This window comes from Pan troglodytes, chromosome 12 (genome assembly GCF_028858775.2).
Source record: "Pan troglodytes isolate AG18354 chromosome 12, NHGRI_mPanTro3-v2.0_pri, whole genome shotgun sequence".
Taxonomy (NCBI): Eukaryota; Metazoa; Chordata; class Mammalia; order Primates; family Hominidae; genus Pan; species Pan troglodytes.
This window is the reverse complement of record NC_072410.2, coordinates 75,710,741-75,727,898: the sequence shown is the minus strand read 5'-3', so window position 1 is coordinate 75,727,898 and position 17,158 is coordinate 75,710,741. Positions and strand designations below refer to the sequence as shown.

The 17,158-nt window shown below is 48.9% G+C and overlaps 1 protein-coding gene across 13 annotated transcripts in view; it reads left to right on the top strand.

The window, feature by feature from the left end:
* The window catches only part of TTC7A (tetratricopeptide repeat domain 7A), a 158,737-nt gene that overhangs the window by 46,404 nt on the left and 95,175 nt on the right, over nt 1-17,158 (top strand). For all 13 annotated transcript variants that reach the window (XM_016948483.4, XM_063789883.1, XM_009442429.5 and 10 more), the window contains 2 exons: nt 12,469-12,599; nt 15,543-15,658. In XM_016948483.4, coding sequence (XP_016803972.1) covers nt 12,469-12,599; nt 15,543-15,658 — 247 coding nt within the window. The remainder of the gene's footprint in view (nt 1-12,468; nt 12,600-15,542; nt 15,659-17,158) is intronic.

The following is a 17,158-nucleotide window of genomic DNA, read 5'->3' as shown; positions in this document are numbered from 1 at the left end:
GGGAATGCCAAGTTAGGGTCACTTCCTTTGAGGGAGTGGCAGGTGGGTGAGCAAAGCATGCTCCTGGAGGGATGCAGCTCCAGGGGAAGCAGCTGTTTGGAAGACCCCAGAGTGGCTGGTCTGCTGCTCCTACCATGGCTCATTGGGGCAGTATGGCAGACTTCCTGCCTGGCCATGGTGTCTCGGCCATATGGCTGTCTCTAGTTCTGTCCCATGGGAAGCTCTGCCTTGACTCTTGGCCTTTTGGCCACCAGAAAAGGCCATTGGTGAAGAGTCCCCTCTGGGCTGCTGCTTCTGGGCAGCCCAGCCCCTGATGGGAGTGGAACACTTGAGCCTACCTGATAGGTTGAGCAGTGCAAGGGCTTGTTTGCCAGGTTTGGGGTCTGTCTGCCTCTACAGCTCCTTAAAACTCTGTAGTAATAAGCCTTCGGGCAATTGCCATTGCATCATCTTCATGGGTGAGAACCTAGAGATAAAGATGGTGTTGACTTCAAGTCCATGGATCTAGATCCAGGCCTCAAGGGTCTGTCGCTCAGCAGCAGGCCTCAGGGCTCCTCTCAGGCACCCACCCCTGGCTCTCTCGCAGTGCAGTGAGAGCTGCAGCAGGGGGTCCTTGTGAGGTTTGCATGGGGAGGGATTCAGGCCTTTCCAGCCTTGTCTCCTAATAGAGTCTGGTCCCCCTGTCTCCTCTGGCACTGCCTTCAGCAAGGACAGAGAATTTTCAACTCCATTTATCTGACTTCACTCTCAGCTGTCTTGCATTGTTTTATACAGACAAAGCTTTCTTATTCTGAGAGGCTGCCAGGAGTGCTGCTTGTAAGGCTTATTTTTATAGGGCTTAGCATGGGCCCCAAGAAGCATCCGGCATAGGCCAGTATCCTGAAGTGTTCCACCACATGCCCAAGGTCTCACCTCAAGACAAAATAGGCTGCATTCCAGCCGGTAGTGCTGCTGCTGTGTATCTGGAATTCCAATTTCTTAGCTTGGAGATGGCAAAGTCCTCACTGCCCTACCTGACCTCAGCCCAGCCAATCCTGTATTTCAGGAATTTTCCCCTCGGACACCATGCCTCTGGGGATCAGTTTCTGCATAACCAGACTTATGGTTATAATAACCAATGTGCAACTCCAACTAGTTGGAAAGTCACAACAAAAAGGAGGGACTGGATATTTATGGCCCCTTGTACTAGAAAGTTGTTGGAGCAGCATGGCATCAGGCATAGCTGAATCCGGGGGCTCAGCTATTGAGGTCTGTTGAGGTCTTCCTCAGCAGCTCCAGGAGTACATGGTTCTTGCAGCATGGCACCCATAAACTCAGAAGGAGAGACTGCCTGGGGAAGCTTCTCATGGACCTGGCTTGGTCTCATGCCCACCCTGGAGCCAATTGTGCCCAGCACCTAGGATACTGGGCTGGTGTCAGGGGTGGGATTTCCACCACCTGAATCCTGTGGACTGAGATGTGGGAATGGTTCCTCAAAGGAAAACCAGGGTACGGTTATGAAAGTAGGTAAAAGGCATGGAGGCAGAGCCCCAGAGCGCAGGCAGAAATGATTCACCTCAGGTTACACCAGTAGTTGCAGGGTCAGGCTGTGGACATCGCTCTCTCTGACTCCAGCATTCGGGCTTGTTCGATTGAAGCACTCTTGCAGAGGGAGGTGAGATCCAGCTAGTTGTGGGGCCTTCACAGGCGAGCTGGGTGGTGAGCCTGAACTTGAGGATGAATCACCTACAGTTGAGGGGAAGAGGTGCCTTCCAGCAAGGGAAGGCCAAAGGGAAGCCCCCGGGGAAACAAGGGGAGGTGGCTTGTTTGGAGGTGCAGTGTAATCATACTTCTTGGAGCCAAGAGGAGGTGTGTGTGGGATGGATTGGGAATGAGTGTGAGGGCCAGGTGGGCCCCATGAGAGGGCCCAGAGCGGAGAGCCCACAGTAAGGCTCAGGGTGTCTCTCTTCACTGGGGTTTCTAGAACTTTGGCTGCGGGTCACCACACCCTGAGGTGCACCACAGCCTGTTCCCCCTCAAATCAGGCTCACCTATGGTTCAGCACACTGTCTGGGGCAATCTTCTCTAGGGTCTGGAGCTGAGGGGTCTGGGCCCTAGACTAGGATGAAGCCTTTGTGGATCCAGGGTAACAAATCACCCACTTTTTTGTTGGTCTGAGCTCTGAGGGTTATTCCCTGGCTTTGATTGGCATCCAGGATGTTTCGGGGCCTGCTCTTTGGACATCTCTAGCTTTAGCCCGTTCAGCCTCCCCAAGCTCCGGTGGGTCTCTTCCATTTCTCTAGCACTAGCTCAGTGTGCTAAGGGCATGGAGAGTGACTCCCATTTCTCCAGCCATTCATTCTACCTTGAGCCTGGCAGACCTTAGTCATTGGTGCCTAATTTAGGGTTCACTGTGGCTCCATAGATGGAGCACAGGCCCCTTGAGAACGGGTCCTGCCCCCAGCGTCAGCCTGGCTGGCTCGCGTTCTCCTTTACCTCACACCCAGCGCCAAGGAGGTCCTGGTGCCCTGACCCTGGTGCACATGAACTGTGCACTGCAGTGACATGCTAGGTTGTGAAGCTGCTGTGCAAAGTCAAAAGGTGAAATGCCCTCAGCAGCCAGAAGGATTATGATCTGCAGATTCTCCTCTCCCCGCCCGTTGAAGATGGGCTTCTTTTTTTACTGTTCTCTTTTGGTCAGTGCAACCCCAAGGTATTCTGCTGTCACCTGGAATTGTGTGGCTGATTAAAACTTTTTAAAAAGAAAGAACACTACGCTGCTTCCAGGACAGGATATGATAGCATACTTGGTTTTTGTGTTTTTAGCCCTGGTATGGCGGGAATTCACTGTTGATTTTGGCTTCCCTCTCCAAGGGGTGTGGGCTGTGTGCCTCACATGGACAGGAGCTCAGTCCCTGTGGCACTGCTGTCTTGGCCCCAGGTGAGAGGCTGGCTTCCAGATGGAGAAGGAGGAGCAGGCTGCTAGGGGATCAGGCCTCATCCAGCCAGAGACCTGGAGCTAGTTGACACTGATGCTTTTAGCTGAGGGGTCTTGGAATTAATCTGTTTTCCCTGGATTCATTTTTTTTTTTTTTTTTTTTTTTGAGACAGTCTCACTCTGTTGCCCAGGCTGGAGTGCAGTGATGCGATCTCGGCTCACTGCAACCTCTGCCTCCTGGCTTCAAATGATTCTCCTGTCTCAGCCTCCAGAATAGCTGGAATTACAGGCACGTACTACCATACCCTGCTAATTTTTTGTATTTTCAGTAGAGATGGGGTTTCGCAATGTTAGCCAGGCTCTTCTTGAACTCCTGACCTCAAGTGATCCGCCTGCCTCAGCCTCCAGAAGTACTGGGGTTACAGGCGTGAGCCACCATGCCCCGCTTAGATTTTTTATTTGTAACTCTGGAGAAGGGTTAAACCCTTACCTAAGAGGTTATTGTGAGCATCACTTGAAAATATTTTCTAAGTGCATACTTTTTTTTTTCTTGAGGTGGAGTCTTGCTCTGTTGCCCAGGCTAGAGTGCAATGGCGCGATCTCAGCTCACCGCAACCTCCACCTCCCGGGTTCAAGCAATTCTCCTGCCTCCGCCTCCCCAGTAGCTGGGTTTACAGGCATGCGCCACCACGCCTGGCTAATTTTGTATTTTTAGTAGAGATGGGGTTTCTCCATGTTGGTCAGGCTGGTCTTGAACTCTCGACCTCAGATGATCCTCCCACCTCAGGCTCCCAAAGTGTTGGGATTACAGGTGTGAGCCACTGTGCTTGGCCTGCATACTTTCTACTCTTTATAATATTTCATCTAATTTAATGATCATGGCTACACTACGAGCTAGGCATTATTAGTAACTCCATTTTGTATTTGCGGAAACAGACTTAGCACTCCGTGAACATTTTGAGGTATATCTTTCCAGTCTTTTTTCCCTATAGGATTATATATGCTTTAATGTAAGTTCATACAGTCATGTTTTATAATCTGCTTTTTAAAAAAGTATTTCATGAGTCATTTTTCAATACACCTCTATGTCACTGTAAGTAACTTCATAGCATTTCATTGTAACGTTCTATCCTAATTTTGTGAAGTCCCGTCATTGGACCCGTATGCTAAATCTTTTTTTTTTTTTGCCATTATAAACAATACTGAAATGGATATCCTTGAAGCTAAATTTTGTATACATCACTTTTTTTTTTTTTTTTGGTGGAGATGGGGTCTATGTTGCAAGGGCTGGTCCTGAACTCCTGGGCTCAAGCAATCCTCCCACCTTACCCTCCCAAAGTGCTGGGATTACAGGTGTGAGTCACCACCCCCAGCTTTTTTTTTTTTTTTTTCGAAGATAAATTCCTAGAAAGTAGAATTACTGAATCATAGAGTATACATTTTTTGGAGACTTTGATACAGAAGCCAAATTGCCTGTGTTTTTTTGTTTTTTTGTTTTTTTTTTTTTTCGTTAAAAAATTGTGTTGGCCGGGCGCGGTGGCTCATGCCTATAATCCCAGTACTTTGGGAGGCTGAGGTGGGTGGATCACCTGAGGTCAGGAGTTCAAGACCAGCCTGGCCAACATGGCGAAACCCCATCTCTACTAAAAATATACAAATTAGCCAGGCGTGGTGGCGCGTGCCTGTAATTCCAGCTACTCAGGAGGCTGAGACAGGAGAATTGCTTGAACCCAGGAGGTGGAGGTTGCCGTGAGCTGAGATTGTGCCACTGCACTCCAGCCTGGGTGACAGAGCAAGATTCCGTCTCAAAAAAAAAATGTGTTAAATATACATACCATAGAATTGACCATCTTAACCACTTTTAAGCGTACAGTTCGGTACTAAGACACTGTTGTGCAACCAATCTCCTCAACTCTTTTAACATTTGCATTATTGTGCAACCAATCTCCAGAATTCTTTTACCTTGCAAAACCAAAATTCTATGCCCGTGAAACAGCAACGCCCCATTCCCTCCTCCCCTAACCCCTGGCAACCACTCTTCTATTTTCTGTTTTTATGAATTTGATTATGCAAGTACCTCATGTAAGAGGAATCATACAGTATTTGCCTTTTTGTGTCTGGCTCATTTCACTTAGTAAAATGTCCTCAAGGCTTATCCATATTGTAGCATGTGTCAGAATTTCCTTCCTTCTGAAGGCTGAATAATATTGTATTGTATGTATGTATATGTGGCATTTTGTTTATCTGTTCATCTGTCAATGGACACTTGGGTTGCTTCTACATTTTAACTATTGTGAATAATGCTGCTATAAATGCTAGTGTACTAATACCTCTTTGAGACCCTGCTTTCTATTCTTTTGGGTATATACCTGGAAGTGGAATTGCTGGATCATATGGTAATTCTATTTTTAAATGTTCTAATTTTAACAGAGTGATCTGTGAGGGTTCTTTCCTACCTGGCCTTTCGGTTTCCCCCCGAGAGCTGAATGAGTTGCATTTTTTCGCTTCTTCCCGTGGCTGCAGGGTACCCAAGTCTGGGATTCATCTTCCGTGGGTGCTGCAGCTGTCCCCGTGCCCTTTGACAGGCTGGGTAGGTGGGAGGGAAGGGGTTCTGTTGCTGAGGATGTTTTCTGTTTTCTACCTCTGCATCCAGGGCCCAAGGCTCCAGGGTTCCAAGGGTGGGGCTTCTTGGAAGGGTGGCTGCCTGGGATGTGATGAGTCATTCAGACTGAAGGAGCTGGGACCAGCCTGGTGTTGGGCCTGAGGCTGTGCCAGGATCAGCTTGGCTCCAAATCGAAAGTTCTGAGTTAATGAAAAAGCAAGTCCTCCTCTTGCAAGGGACCTCTCCTAGAGCTGGGTATTGGCACAGAAAGGCCCTCGCTGGTGGGAATCACAAGGCAGTGCCTGCCCTGCAGGGCTGCGTTACAAGCCTCCGATGCCTCAAGGACTGGGCGCAGGGCAGCCCACCTTCATCCTGGATTGAGCACTGTGGTCTGGCCGTTTGTGCAGAAGCGCTCACGGGGCAGAAGGTAAAGAAAAGAAACCCAAGCCTGCAGCACCTGGGTGGGCTTCCAGTCAGATGTTTGTGGACAGGAAAATAGACCTTATCAACCAGGGGACAAATACAAGGTTCCCAGCCCCTTTTTATGGGCAGAACTGGGTGACTGGACTGTGACCTTGCTTAGGAAAAGCCACTGCCAGCTCCAGAAACTTTTTGGCCCTGTGTATATTGGAAATTGCTTTATAGAGGACCGCCTCCGTGAATGTACCCCTCTACTTTGAACTTTTATTTCTCTGAATCATGACAGCTCCCTTCAAAAAGGCATTATCTCCATTATTTTTAGATAAATTTTCATATGGTGACATGTACAAATCTTAACTGTATAATTTCATGAATTAGGCCAGTGTAAATATCCATGTGACCAGTACCCTAATAAAGATACAGAACATTTCTATCACCACAGAAAGTCCCCTTGGGCTCTTTTCTAATTGGTCTCCACCCCAGGCAACCTCTGTTTTGTTTTTGTGTGTTTTTTTTTTAAGAGATAAAGTCTCGCTATGTTGCCCAGGCTGGTCTCGAACTTCTGGGCTCAATTGATCCCCTGCCTCAGCTCCCACAGTGCTGGGATTACAGACGTGGGCCACCACTCCTGGCCTTATTTTCTATTGATATAGATTAATTTGCTTTTTTGAATAAATGAAATCATACAGTATGCATTTTTTTATGTCTGGTTTCTTTTGCACAATGTAATTTTTAAGTAATTCATTTGTGTTATGTGTATATAAGAGTTTGTTTTAAAAAAAAAAATCTGGGCCGGGCACGGTGGCTCACAGCTGTAATCCCAGCACTTTGGGAGGCCGAGGCGGGTGGATCACGAGGTCAGGAGATCGAGACTATCCTGGCTAACAGGGCGAAACCCCATCTCTACTAAAAATACAAAAACAAAATTAGCCGAGCTTAGTGGCGGGTGTCTGTAGTCCCAGCTACTCGGGAGGCTGAGGCAGGAGAATGGCGTGAACCCGGGAGGCAGAGCTTGCAGTGAGCCGAGATCGCGCCACTGCACTCCAGCCTGGGCGACAGTGCAACCTCCGACTCCCTGGTTCAAGTGATTCTCCTGCCTCAGCCTCCTGAGTAGCTGGGATTTACAGGCATGTGCCACCATGCCCAGCTAATTTTTGTATTTTTAGTAGAGACGGGGTTTCACCATGCTGGCCAGGATGGTCTCAATCTGACCTCGTGATCCGTCCGCCTCGGCCTCCCAAAGTGCTGGGATTACAGGCATGAGCCAGCGCGCCTGGCCCAGGAAATATTTTTTAAGTAGAGAGGGAGGAACTCCTTTGGGCTGTACACTTGGCTACGTGAATACGCTCATTGATCTACGCATCCATCTGCATGCTTCCTAAACCCTAGGCCCTGGCCATCACTGGGGTGCAAAGATCAGTCGGAAATGGGTAGAGAGGATGATGACAATGCAGGAAAAAGGCACATACTTAGGAGATGCAGCCAGACTGTTCAACTGGTTTAGATACAGGGAGGCTTAACTCTACCTGGCAGGGTTTCAGAGAAGAGGTGGCTTTGCTTTGAGCTTTTTTTTAAATTGAAATGGGTCTTGTTCTGTCACCCAGCTGGAGTGCGGTGGCATAATCTTGGCTTACTGCAGCCTCCACCTCCCGGGCTCAAGCAATTCTCCCACCTCTGTCTTCTGAGTAGCTTGAGTCACAAGTGTGCGCCACCAAGCCCAGCTAATTTTTTCTATTTTGCGGGGGACGGGGTTTCACCATGTTCCCAGGCTGGTCTCAAACTCCTAAGGTCAAGCAGTCGCCTGCCTGGGCTTCCCAGTGTGCTGGGATTACAGGTGTGAGCCACTTCGCCTGGCCTGCTTTGAGCTTTCAAGAAGGATGGGATTTGGGGTTCTTGGAGAAGCATGATGGGGAGGCCCCTGCGGGGAGTGGAAGGAACAAATGCCACACAGGGAAGGTGGAGGCCCACAGACCATTGTTCCTGAATTCACAGCTTTGCGGTGGCCAGCCCTCTGGAGGCTTGGGACTGGCAGCTTGAACTCGCCAGTAGCTGGCATCACCCATCCCAGTGCTGGACCCAGAGGTGTGGCAGGAGGGAGCCCAGCCTCAGCGCATCTCTCCGGGGACCACAAGGCAGCTGTGTTGAAACAGATCCACTCCATGTCCCCTGGAATTGGCTGTGCCCTGCCACCTGCAGTTGGTCTCCTGGGCCAGGCCTCTGAACAGTTCGTAGGTTTGCCCCACCTTCCTGCAAGGTGGATAGGCTGCATGTCTGGGGAGCAGGGGCTGGCCCAGCTCTGGCAGTGAGCAACGAGGCCTGCCTCCTTGATTCTTTCTCGGTTCCTCTTCCCCCTTTAGTCCTCTGGAATAAGGATCCTCCCCCTCCTGGTTGTGAGTCATTTGGCAGTCGTTGACACCCAGTGTCCTGGGCACCTGGGTCTTTGTGTTGAGCAAGGACCTTCATGTTCTCTGCCCGCTTTCCTCCAGGCCAAGGCACCCGAACTTTGGATCTGGTCACACCCCAGCCTGGCAAAGAGACAAGGTCACTGAATCTGTGTGCATGGGAATGTGGCTAAGAAAAACAATAATAATTCCTTACCTTGTATTTGCAGAGCACTTTGCACTTTGTCAGACATGACCAGGCTTGTGTTTTTTCATCCAGCCAGCAAATGCTTGTCCAGTACCTACTGTGTGCCAGGTGGTAGAAGAGTAAACACGATTAGGTTGATGTCTTGAAGGAGCCTACAGTCTGGGGAAACATATGAACAAATAAGTATAAGAAATGGTGAGTCAGGAATATGTATAGACTGGGGCTTAAAGGAGGAATGTTTGGTTATACCAGGGAATATCGGGAAGGGCTTTGTAGAGGAGGTGGCATTTAGTGGGTCAGAATGTGAACAGTAATTTTGGGTAGACCTGGTGGGGTGGATACATTCCAGGCAGGAGGAACAACTTGAGCAAGTCAAGAAGGCATCCTACAACCTAGCAGTTGGGAGCAGGAGGTTAGTTGTGGATATGGCAGGTAAGGTGAGGGATGAGGCTGGAGAATTGATACCAGGAGGGCCTGGTATGGAGCTTCCAGAAGTTGGACCTTACTCTGTAGCAGTGTGGACCCCTGGAGAGTTTTAGAAGGATCCCCCTGGGGATTAGAGTGAGACTGGAGGCAGGGAGGCCAGTTAGGAGGCTGATGTAGTCATCCACTCAGGAGATAAAACCTGAAATAAGGTAATAGGAAGAGAGGAAGGGAAGGTTTGAAGTGCTGAGGACTTGGTCATTAGGTGGATGTTGGGGCTTATAGGGCAGGAAACAGTTGAGGATTCTTCCATTATACATCTCTTCAGTAAGTTCATCTTGAGCCTCTACTTACTACATGTAAAGTACCTAAAGTGTACTGTGTGGGCACAAAGATGGGACAGACATTGATTCTCCCCATTGGGAACCAATAGTTCAGAAGGACAGCACTCTCTAGTCAGGTCTATATTAGCTGCAAGTGACAAAAAAAAAAAAAAGAAAGGAAGGGAGGGAGGTAGGGAGGGAGGGAGGCAGGGAGGGAGGGAGGAAGGAAGGAAGGGAGGAAGGAGACATGGGAGCTATTTAATGGCACTCATACACTGGAAATTTCCAGCAGGTAGAGCTTCAGGCAAAGCTGGATCTAGGTACTCAGTCTCTTTAGGAATCCACCCTTCTCTGTCACGTCATGTCTTTTCTCTGCATGGATTTCATTTTTTTCGTGACTAAGAGTTTATTCAATATTTTTCCTCTCTTAAAAAAAAAAGTAACCTGACGCAAATACAGTTGTTTTTCCATACAGCATTAATTTCTAGTAAGGCTAACAATGCTATATCCCTTCTGTGTTTCTTACAGATTGTTTTTATTTTTTTGAGCTTTTTGTTTTTGGCCTTGAAGCTTTTATTAAAAAAAATTTTTTAATCGCAGTAAAAAAGCCCCGTACAACATAAAATTTACCATCTAAACCATTTTTAAATGTACACTTCAGTAGTGTTATTTATGTTCACATTGTGTAGACTTCATTTTAAGGCAGGTTTTCTCTAACATTTCTAAGCTGATGTCTGGTACCAGCTTAACAACCCCAGTGGAAAGAGCGACAATTCTAAGACTGGTTTTTATTGGCCCAGATTAGGCCATGTGCCCACACTTAGCTGATTGCCATGGCTGTCATGATCAGCTGAGATTGCAAGAGAGGTGGTCAAAAGGAGAGCAAGGTGCTATTACTGATAAATGGGAAAGTGGGTGTCCCCTGCAGGCAGAGACCTGAGCATGGGTAACTTCTGCAGGGAGGAACTGTTGGGTTCCATGGGAAGTGTGCATGTAAAATGCTGCATAACTCGAGCACCTACTGTGTGAGGTGCTGTGCTAGGGTTGTGGTTGTCCAAAAAGGTTCACATTTGCCCTCGTGGAGCTTTCAGCTAGTTGGGGAGAGAAGAGCTGGCCGGAGATGACCAAAATATAGTGTAGAAAGTGGTGAGCACCAGGAGGGTGGATGTTTTTCTTCTAACAACTGGAAATGTAACCAAGTAACCCCATCTTCAGGCCAGAATTCACTGTGGCCCAGATGGTATTGGGTCCAGATAGTATTATGGTAAAACATCCTCTTTTTCCTAGTCATGGGCTCACAACTGTATGCTTTTCAATTAACCAAAATGCACCCCGAGGGGCTCTTTGAGGGGACAAAGACCTTGTTGCCCATGTCCAATCCTGTTCCCTCTTTAAATCCAAGGCCCAGGAGCAGAATGGAGCCCCTGAAATTAAGGCTTGTGGAACAGCAAAGTGAAGGGAAGGGGAGAAACTTGTCTCGCGTTTTATGGAGGAGATAAGAGTATGGACTATCTGGCTGGCTTTTGCAGCACAGCCAGGTTTTCCAAGAGTGGCATGAGAGAGAGAATGGAAAGAGAAAGGAAAAAGTAGAGTGGCAGAAGAGGAGCTCGAGAGCCTTCCAGCCACCGCATGGTGCAGGGAAACCCTTGCTACCCTCATTTATCCCCCTTCAGGGAGGGCCTCAGTGCCCAGTGCGGCGGAGGATGGATCCCTCCCACTGCCGCAGGTTGCCGGTTGAGGTGAACTGTTTCCACCTGGAGGGAGCTAAGGAAAGAAAGAAGCCTGTACACAAAGTCATACATTCACACAAACAAATGGCGTGCTTCCAAACAAAATCCCCAGTCGAGGGACTGAGTGGAGTTCTGAACCCCCTGCCTCAGCTCCAGATACCTTCACAGGCAGCTGAGTCCCTATAGTGACACAAATGTAAATGCTCAAAATGCCCAAATGGTGCCAGTAGCGGCCAAGTCTGCACAGAATGAAGTCCCAGGATACCCAGAAGAGGCAGAAAAAAGTCGGGTACAGTCCAACTTGCTCACCCAGTTTCAAGGTTGCCGGCTTCTTCAGAGGTCACTTTCTTTATACCAGTGAAGCGTTGGAGGCAGCAGATGTCGTGCCAGGGGGTGAAAGGGAGGTTTCCCCAAAACAAGAACGTTTTGGCAGCTGCTGAGAAATCCCCTTAACATTCCCATCCTGGAGTCCAGTAGCCAGGAGCAGCTGGCGCTCCCAGGCAGCCCCCGCCTTGCCTGGTAGTGAAACCAGGCTGATAGGCTCAATCGTCCAAAGTGTGCTGCAGTCCTCATAGGGGCCACCAAAATTGTAACTGAAGTGCAGTTCAGTTACTCGCCACTTGCAGAGTCCAATTAACAAGAGCGAGGTCTGGAATAAAGAAAGTGACTTTATTCCAAAGCTTAACTTAGGGGAAAAGGTACAGGCTCCTGCCTTTAAAGATAACCACTTCAGTTCCTGGGCAAAAAGCAGGGGCTTTTAAAGGGGTACTTGGCATGAATGCCATGCAGAGGAGGGAGCAAGCAAGTGCAGAGTCTGCATGACTTGCCTTGGTGCCTTACCTACCAGGTGGTCAAGCTGGCACCGTCGGGGGCAGAGCTAGGTTGTAAAGTGAGCAAGATACTCTCCAGTTGGGAGAGAGTTCCCTCTCAGTCACACTTTAGGATGTAAATTGACTGTTGTCTCTAGAGGCAGTCTTGTGGTGGGAAAGTTCTGGATCTGGAGCTTCTAAGTCAGCACATGGATAAGCTTGCTGTGTAGGGAGTGTCTGGTGAAGGGAAGGTAAAGGTTATTGCATTTCTAAAGAGCTAAGTAGGAAATGGGGAACTAGGGAAAACGAGGAAAGAGGAAAGAAAAAAATAAATTTTTTTTAAAAACCTCATTCTCTTTCGCTTAGAAAAATGGGGATACTGCGTTACAGAGGAGGGGTCAGGAGTGGCTTCCCCGGGGAGTTGGGCTGGGGTGATGCAGTGTGATTCCCCACGTGCTGTCCCATCGCTTACTCCCAGCCACTGCTAACACCACCGTCGCTTCAGCTTCCTCCCTCCCCTCCGCAGACCTCCGCCTCCTCCTGGCTGCACCAGAGTGTGTGCCCCCTCGGATGAGCCCACCTTCGGCCCATGGGGAGGGCCTGGAGTCAGGGGGCCCGAGCAGGGCAGGTCTGAGGCACCCTCTTCCTCCCGCAGGCCTCTCTCTGGAACGCCTACCCAACTCCATCGCCTCCCGCTTCCGCCTGACAGAGAGGGAGGAGGAAGTGATCACCTGTTTTGAGAGGGCCTCCTGGATCGCTCAGGTGTTCCTGCAGGAATTGGAGAAGGTGAGCTGGAAATAACACCGTGGTAGGAGCTGCTCTCTATTGAGCACCTATGTCTATGGATCCCACTAAACCCATAGGTCACCTGTGTGCTAATTAGAAGAAATCACCTTCTCTGTCCCCCAAAGACACTCTACTTCATAGTTGGAAAACTCATTATAGTATACTGATTCCGCTAGAATGAGACTCTTTACTGGAAAATAGTTTGATAAATGAGTCCATGCCATCCGCTAGGATGTTTAATAGATGAGCTTTAGGAGATTGAATCATTTGCTCACCATTCTTTCCCTGGCAGGGGTGGAGTCTGCCTGGGTCTTGCAGTTGGACATCCTTCCCTGCTCTCGGTGTCCCAGAAGCTCCTCCCTGGATCCTGTGAGGAAGCAGGATCTTGGGACTCCTTCTCCGAGCCTTTCAGAGGCTGGTAAAAGAGCTGGTCGGCAGGGCTCTGGCAGTTTTCAGATCCCCCTCCCTCCCCACTCCCTGTGGTGGGTCTGGGTTAACTGTCTGCAGGGTATCAAGTACAGGTGGTAGCAGCGTTTGCGATAAGTATCCCAGCCCTCCCCCTTCTGGGAGGCTCTGGTTTATTTTAATGTATTTTTTTACTTTTATTTTTAATTTTTATGCATTTTATTTATTTATTATTATTTTTTAGATGGAGTCTTGCTTGCTTTGTTACCCAGGCTGGAGTTCAATGGCACGATCTCAGCTCACTGTAACCTCCACCTCCTGGGTTCAAGCGATTCTTCTGCCTCAGCCTTTCGAGTAGCTGGGACTACAGGTGCCTGCCACCATGCCCTTCTAATTTTTGTATTTTTAGTAGAGACAGGGTTTCACCATGTTGGCCAGGCTGGTTTTGAACTCCTGACCTCAGGTGATCCACCTGCCTCAGCCTCCCAAAGTGCTGGGATTACAGGCCCGCGCCCAGCCTCCATTTTATTCTTTTTCCCTCCACATCTTAATACTATGCCATGAGGGGCCCTTGGTTCAATGCTAAGGGGACAGGCAACTATATTCAACAGAGATCCTGCTAGCCCTTCTTGAGTGCCTGCTTTTGTGTCAGACACAGCTCCAAACACTTTACATTCATTCTATAATTTAACCCTCACACTGACTGGATGAAATGGGTCCTGTTGTCATTCCCGTTTTACAAGTAAGAAAACAAATTTGAAGAAGAGTTAGCTTCCCAGAGTTTACCTCATTAATAAGTGCTATTGGCAGGATTTGAACCCAGGGAGTGTGGCTGTGAATACTCGTGGGGAAGTTATTGGGGATGATGCTCAGGTATTCTGTGGAATAGATAATTTAACATGTTAGATGGAAGGTTCTAGAGCAGCATAGATTAGGATTGGTGCCCTGAAGGAGGAGGTGGTCATGGGCCGAGAGACTAAGAGCCCAAGAGACACTTGCACCTCACCTTCCTTGGCAGATGCCAAAGTGTCAGTCCAGTACCCGTTTTTGTGATGGGCCATTTTGGAAGAGTCCACGCCAGGCCAGGTCATTTCCCCTAGAGCAGGATTCTCAACCTCAATGCTGTTGACATTTGGGGCTGGAGAATTCTTTGTTGTTGGTGAGGGCGGGGGGCTGCTGTGTATATTATAGGATGTTTAGCAGCATGCCTAGCCTCTCCCCACTATGCCAGTAGCACTATCCCCCTTGTTGTGACAACCAAAAATGTCTTCAGTTACTGGCAACTGTCCCCTGAGGGCAAAGTCACCCCCCTGCTGACAGCCACTGCTCTAGAAGATGTCTGCTTGATTGGACTTTAGGAGGAAAGGAGAAATGACCGATGGGCTCAGCAAATATAGGACTTGAGTGCCCATTCTTTGGCAGAGGCCACTTAGAGACTCAGCATGGTTGAGTTGACCTCCACCAAGGGGGAATGGGTCACTGCTAGACAGTAGTAGTGTTTTAGGAGCTTTTCATATTTGCATTGCATTTGGTTGGGAGGAAACTTTCATGGAAAAGATAAAGTCTGCTGCTCAGCTGGAAGCCTAGGCTTTGGACTTTCAAAAGGGGATTAAGGCGATGAGCTATAATGCCAGGCACTGTACTGTCCCTGTCAAAGGTCTGATGATGATGTCCAGGGCTGGAATCAGTGCCTGGTAGCAGTGGGCAGACAAATGGGACCCTATAGTTGTTATCTAAGTTGAGGGAGGGCAGGCCACAGAATCTTGTGCATCCTCAGAAATACTGTGTGTCCCTCCTGAGACCCAGTCCTGACCTCTGAGGAACTAAGACCTTCTCTTAAATCTCCTTTGGATTCTGAAAGAGGAGGTGGATGCCTCATTGATTTTTTTTCCCCTCAGATTAGACAAAGGAAATGGTATACAGAAGGCAAGCCTGTCTGGTTGGGCAGGAGGACCCTGTTAGAGCTGAGGCTTTTAAGCAACAGCTCAGTTAATGAGGTAATTGTTCCTCAGCTTTTCCTGGAACCAGAGGGGTCTCAATTCTCTGGATGTTCTGACGTTCCATGCTTGTTTGAGAGGGACAGTACAGTGCCTGGCATATAGCAGGCACTTAGATGTTTGTGGAATGAATTAACTGATATATAGTAGAAATAGCCTGAAATCCATACCTGGCTAGGCTTGAGTTTGAGGTCTGGACTGACACCAGCTTTGTGATCTTAGGCATTAAATTATTATTGATGGATTGATTGGGACAGAGCCTCACTCTTTTGCCCAGGCTGGTCTGGAACTCCTGGCCTCAAGCGATTCTCTTGCCTCGGCCTCCCAAAGTGCTAGGATTATAAACGTGAGCCACCACATCTGTAATTGACACTTTTGACCTTAGACATTTTCTGAGCCTCAGTTTCCTCATCTATAAAATGCAAACAATGTGCCCCTGAACAACTGGGACTGGGATGGTGATGAGGCCACCTCCTCTTGCTGAGTGACCCTCTGCCTCAGAACTTTGAGACAATGGCTCTCTCTCTGTTCCCCTTCCCAGACCACAAATAACAGCACGTCGAGGCATCTGAAAGGCTGTCACCCGCTTGACTATGAGCTCACCTACTTCCTGGAAGCCGCCCTCCAGAGCGCCTATGTGAAAAACCTGAAGAAAGGGTAGGTCACTGGTAGAGTGAGTGGGAGAACGATTCCCCTGGGCCGAGGCTTTTGACGTGGCCTTAAGGCTGCTCTCCCTCTTCTCTGGCCTGTGCACACGTGCTCTTCCAAGAGGATTGGTGGGAACTGGCTTGTGTCACATCTTGTCAGACAGGAGTGTGCAGAGAAGCCACAGAAGCAATAAAGCCTGTGTGTGCTTGGGGGAGACTGCCAAGAAGAGAAACAGGAGTGGGCATTTCAAGAGGGGAGGGTGGAGGGCATCTGGGAGGTGATGTTGAAAAAGCAAAGGACAGTGAGCTGGCCAGTGGGTCTGGTTTTGTCTACTGTTGTCTGCAGTGTGAATGAAGTTATTTGGTTCCTCTGAGCCTCACGTTCCCCAAAAACCCAATGGGAAGGCAGATTCCTGTTCATTCCGGCTTTTAAGGAGTGATGAAGGACGAGGGAAAGTATGGTAGAAGTGAAGTTCTGGCGTCACGCTGGGGCTGTGGCTGTCCCTGCTGACGAAGCAGCAGAAGTGCTTGTTTTCCTGTGGGTTGTCTTGAGGTCCCTGGAATACTGGCCTATCTGAGACCTAAGAACCATAGTGCCTGGAATGCCTTCCGTAGGCTTTTGCTCCTGGGTGAAGCAAGACCTGCCTTGTTGAATAGTCGAGGGGGTGGCTGGTGTTAGGCCGGGAGTGGTTGTTTCATGGGGTGTGTTGGGTGGTGGCAGGGGAAGGAGAAGATTCAAGATGAGGAGTGCATATTGGCAGCAAGTGTCGCTTCATGGCTATTCCGCAACTGGTCCGGTCTGCTGGCAACATCTCCACCAGTCTGGGGACTCCCAGGCGGGAGCTGAGGTTTTGTGCCTGTCTCTGCAGCAGAGGCTTTGGGCCCCTTCCTCTGCATCATTACAACCTTAGACAGACACAATGGGCTGGGGCTGGAGGACATCACTGACAAGAGGAGCAGACCCATAGGTGCCAAGTGCAGCCGTCCCCCGTGCGTAGTCACACCCTGCCTCACTCAGCCTCCCATGGCCATGGGTCAGGCCCAGTAGGTGTGACCGCCTCCTCACACACAAGGAAACCAAGGTCAGGGTCACACAGCTTTCTTGTCACTGACTGCCTGGAGTTCTCTGAGGCCTGTGTGCCATTTTTAGTGTGATTTATTTTGTTACATTTCACTTTATGCATTCTTTTCATTACATGCTTTTGAATACATGATTGTTGCATATGGTACTTGTTTAGTAGGATAAAGCAAACTTACTGTTTTCTTCTACCCTATACTCTCTCTCTTTTTTTTTTTTTTTTTTTTAAAGACAGAACTTGCTCTGACATCCAGGCTGGAGTGCAATGGTGTGATCATTGCTCACTGTACCTCCTGCCTTCTTGGCTCAGGTGATCCTCCCACCTCAGCCTCCTGAGTAGCTGGGACAACAGGCATGCACCATCACACCTGGCTAATTTTTTGTATTTTTTGTAGAGAGGGAGTTGCATTTTGTTGCCCAGGCTGGTCTCAA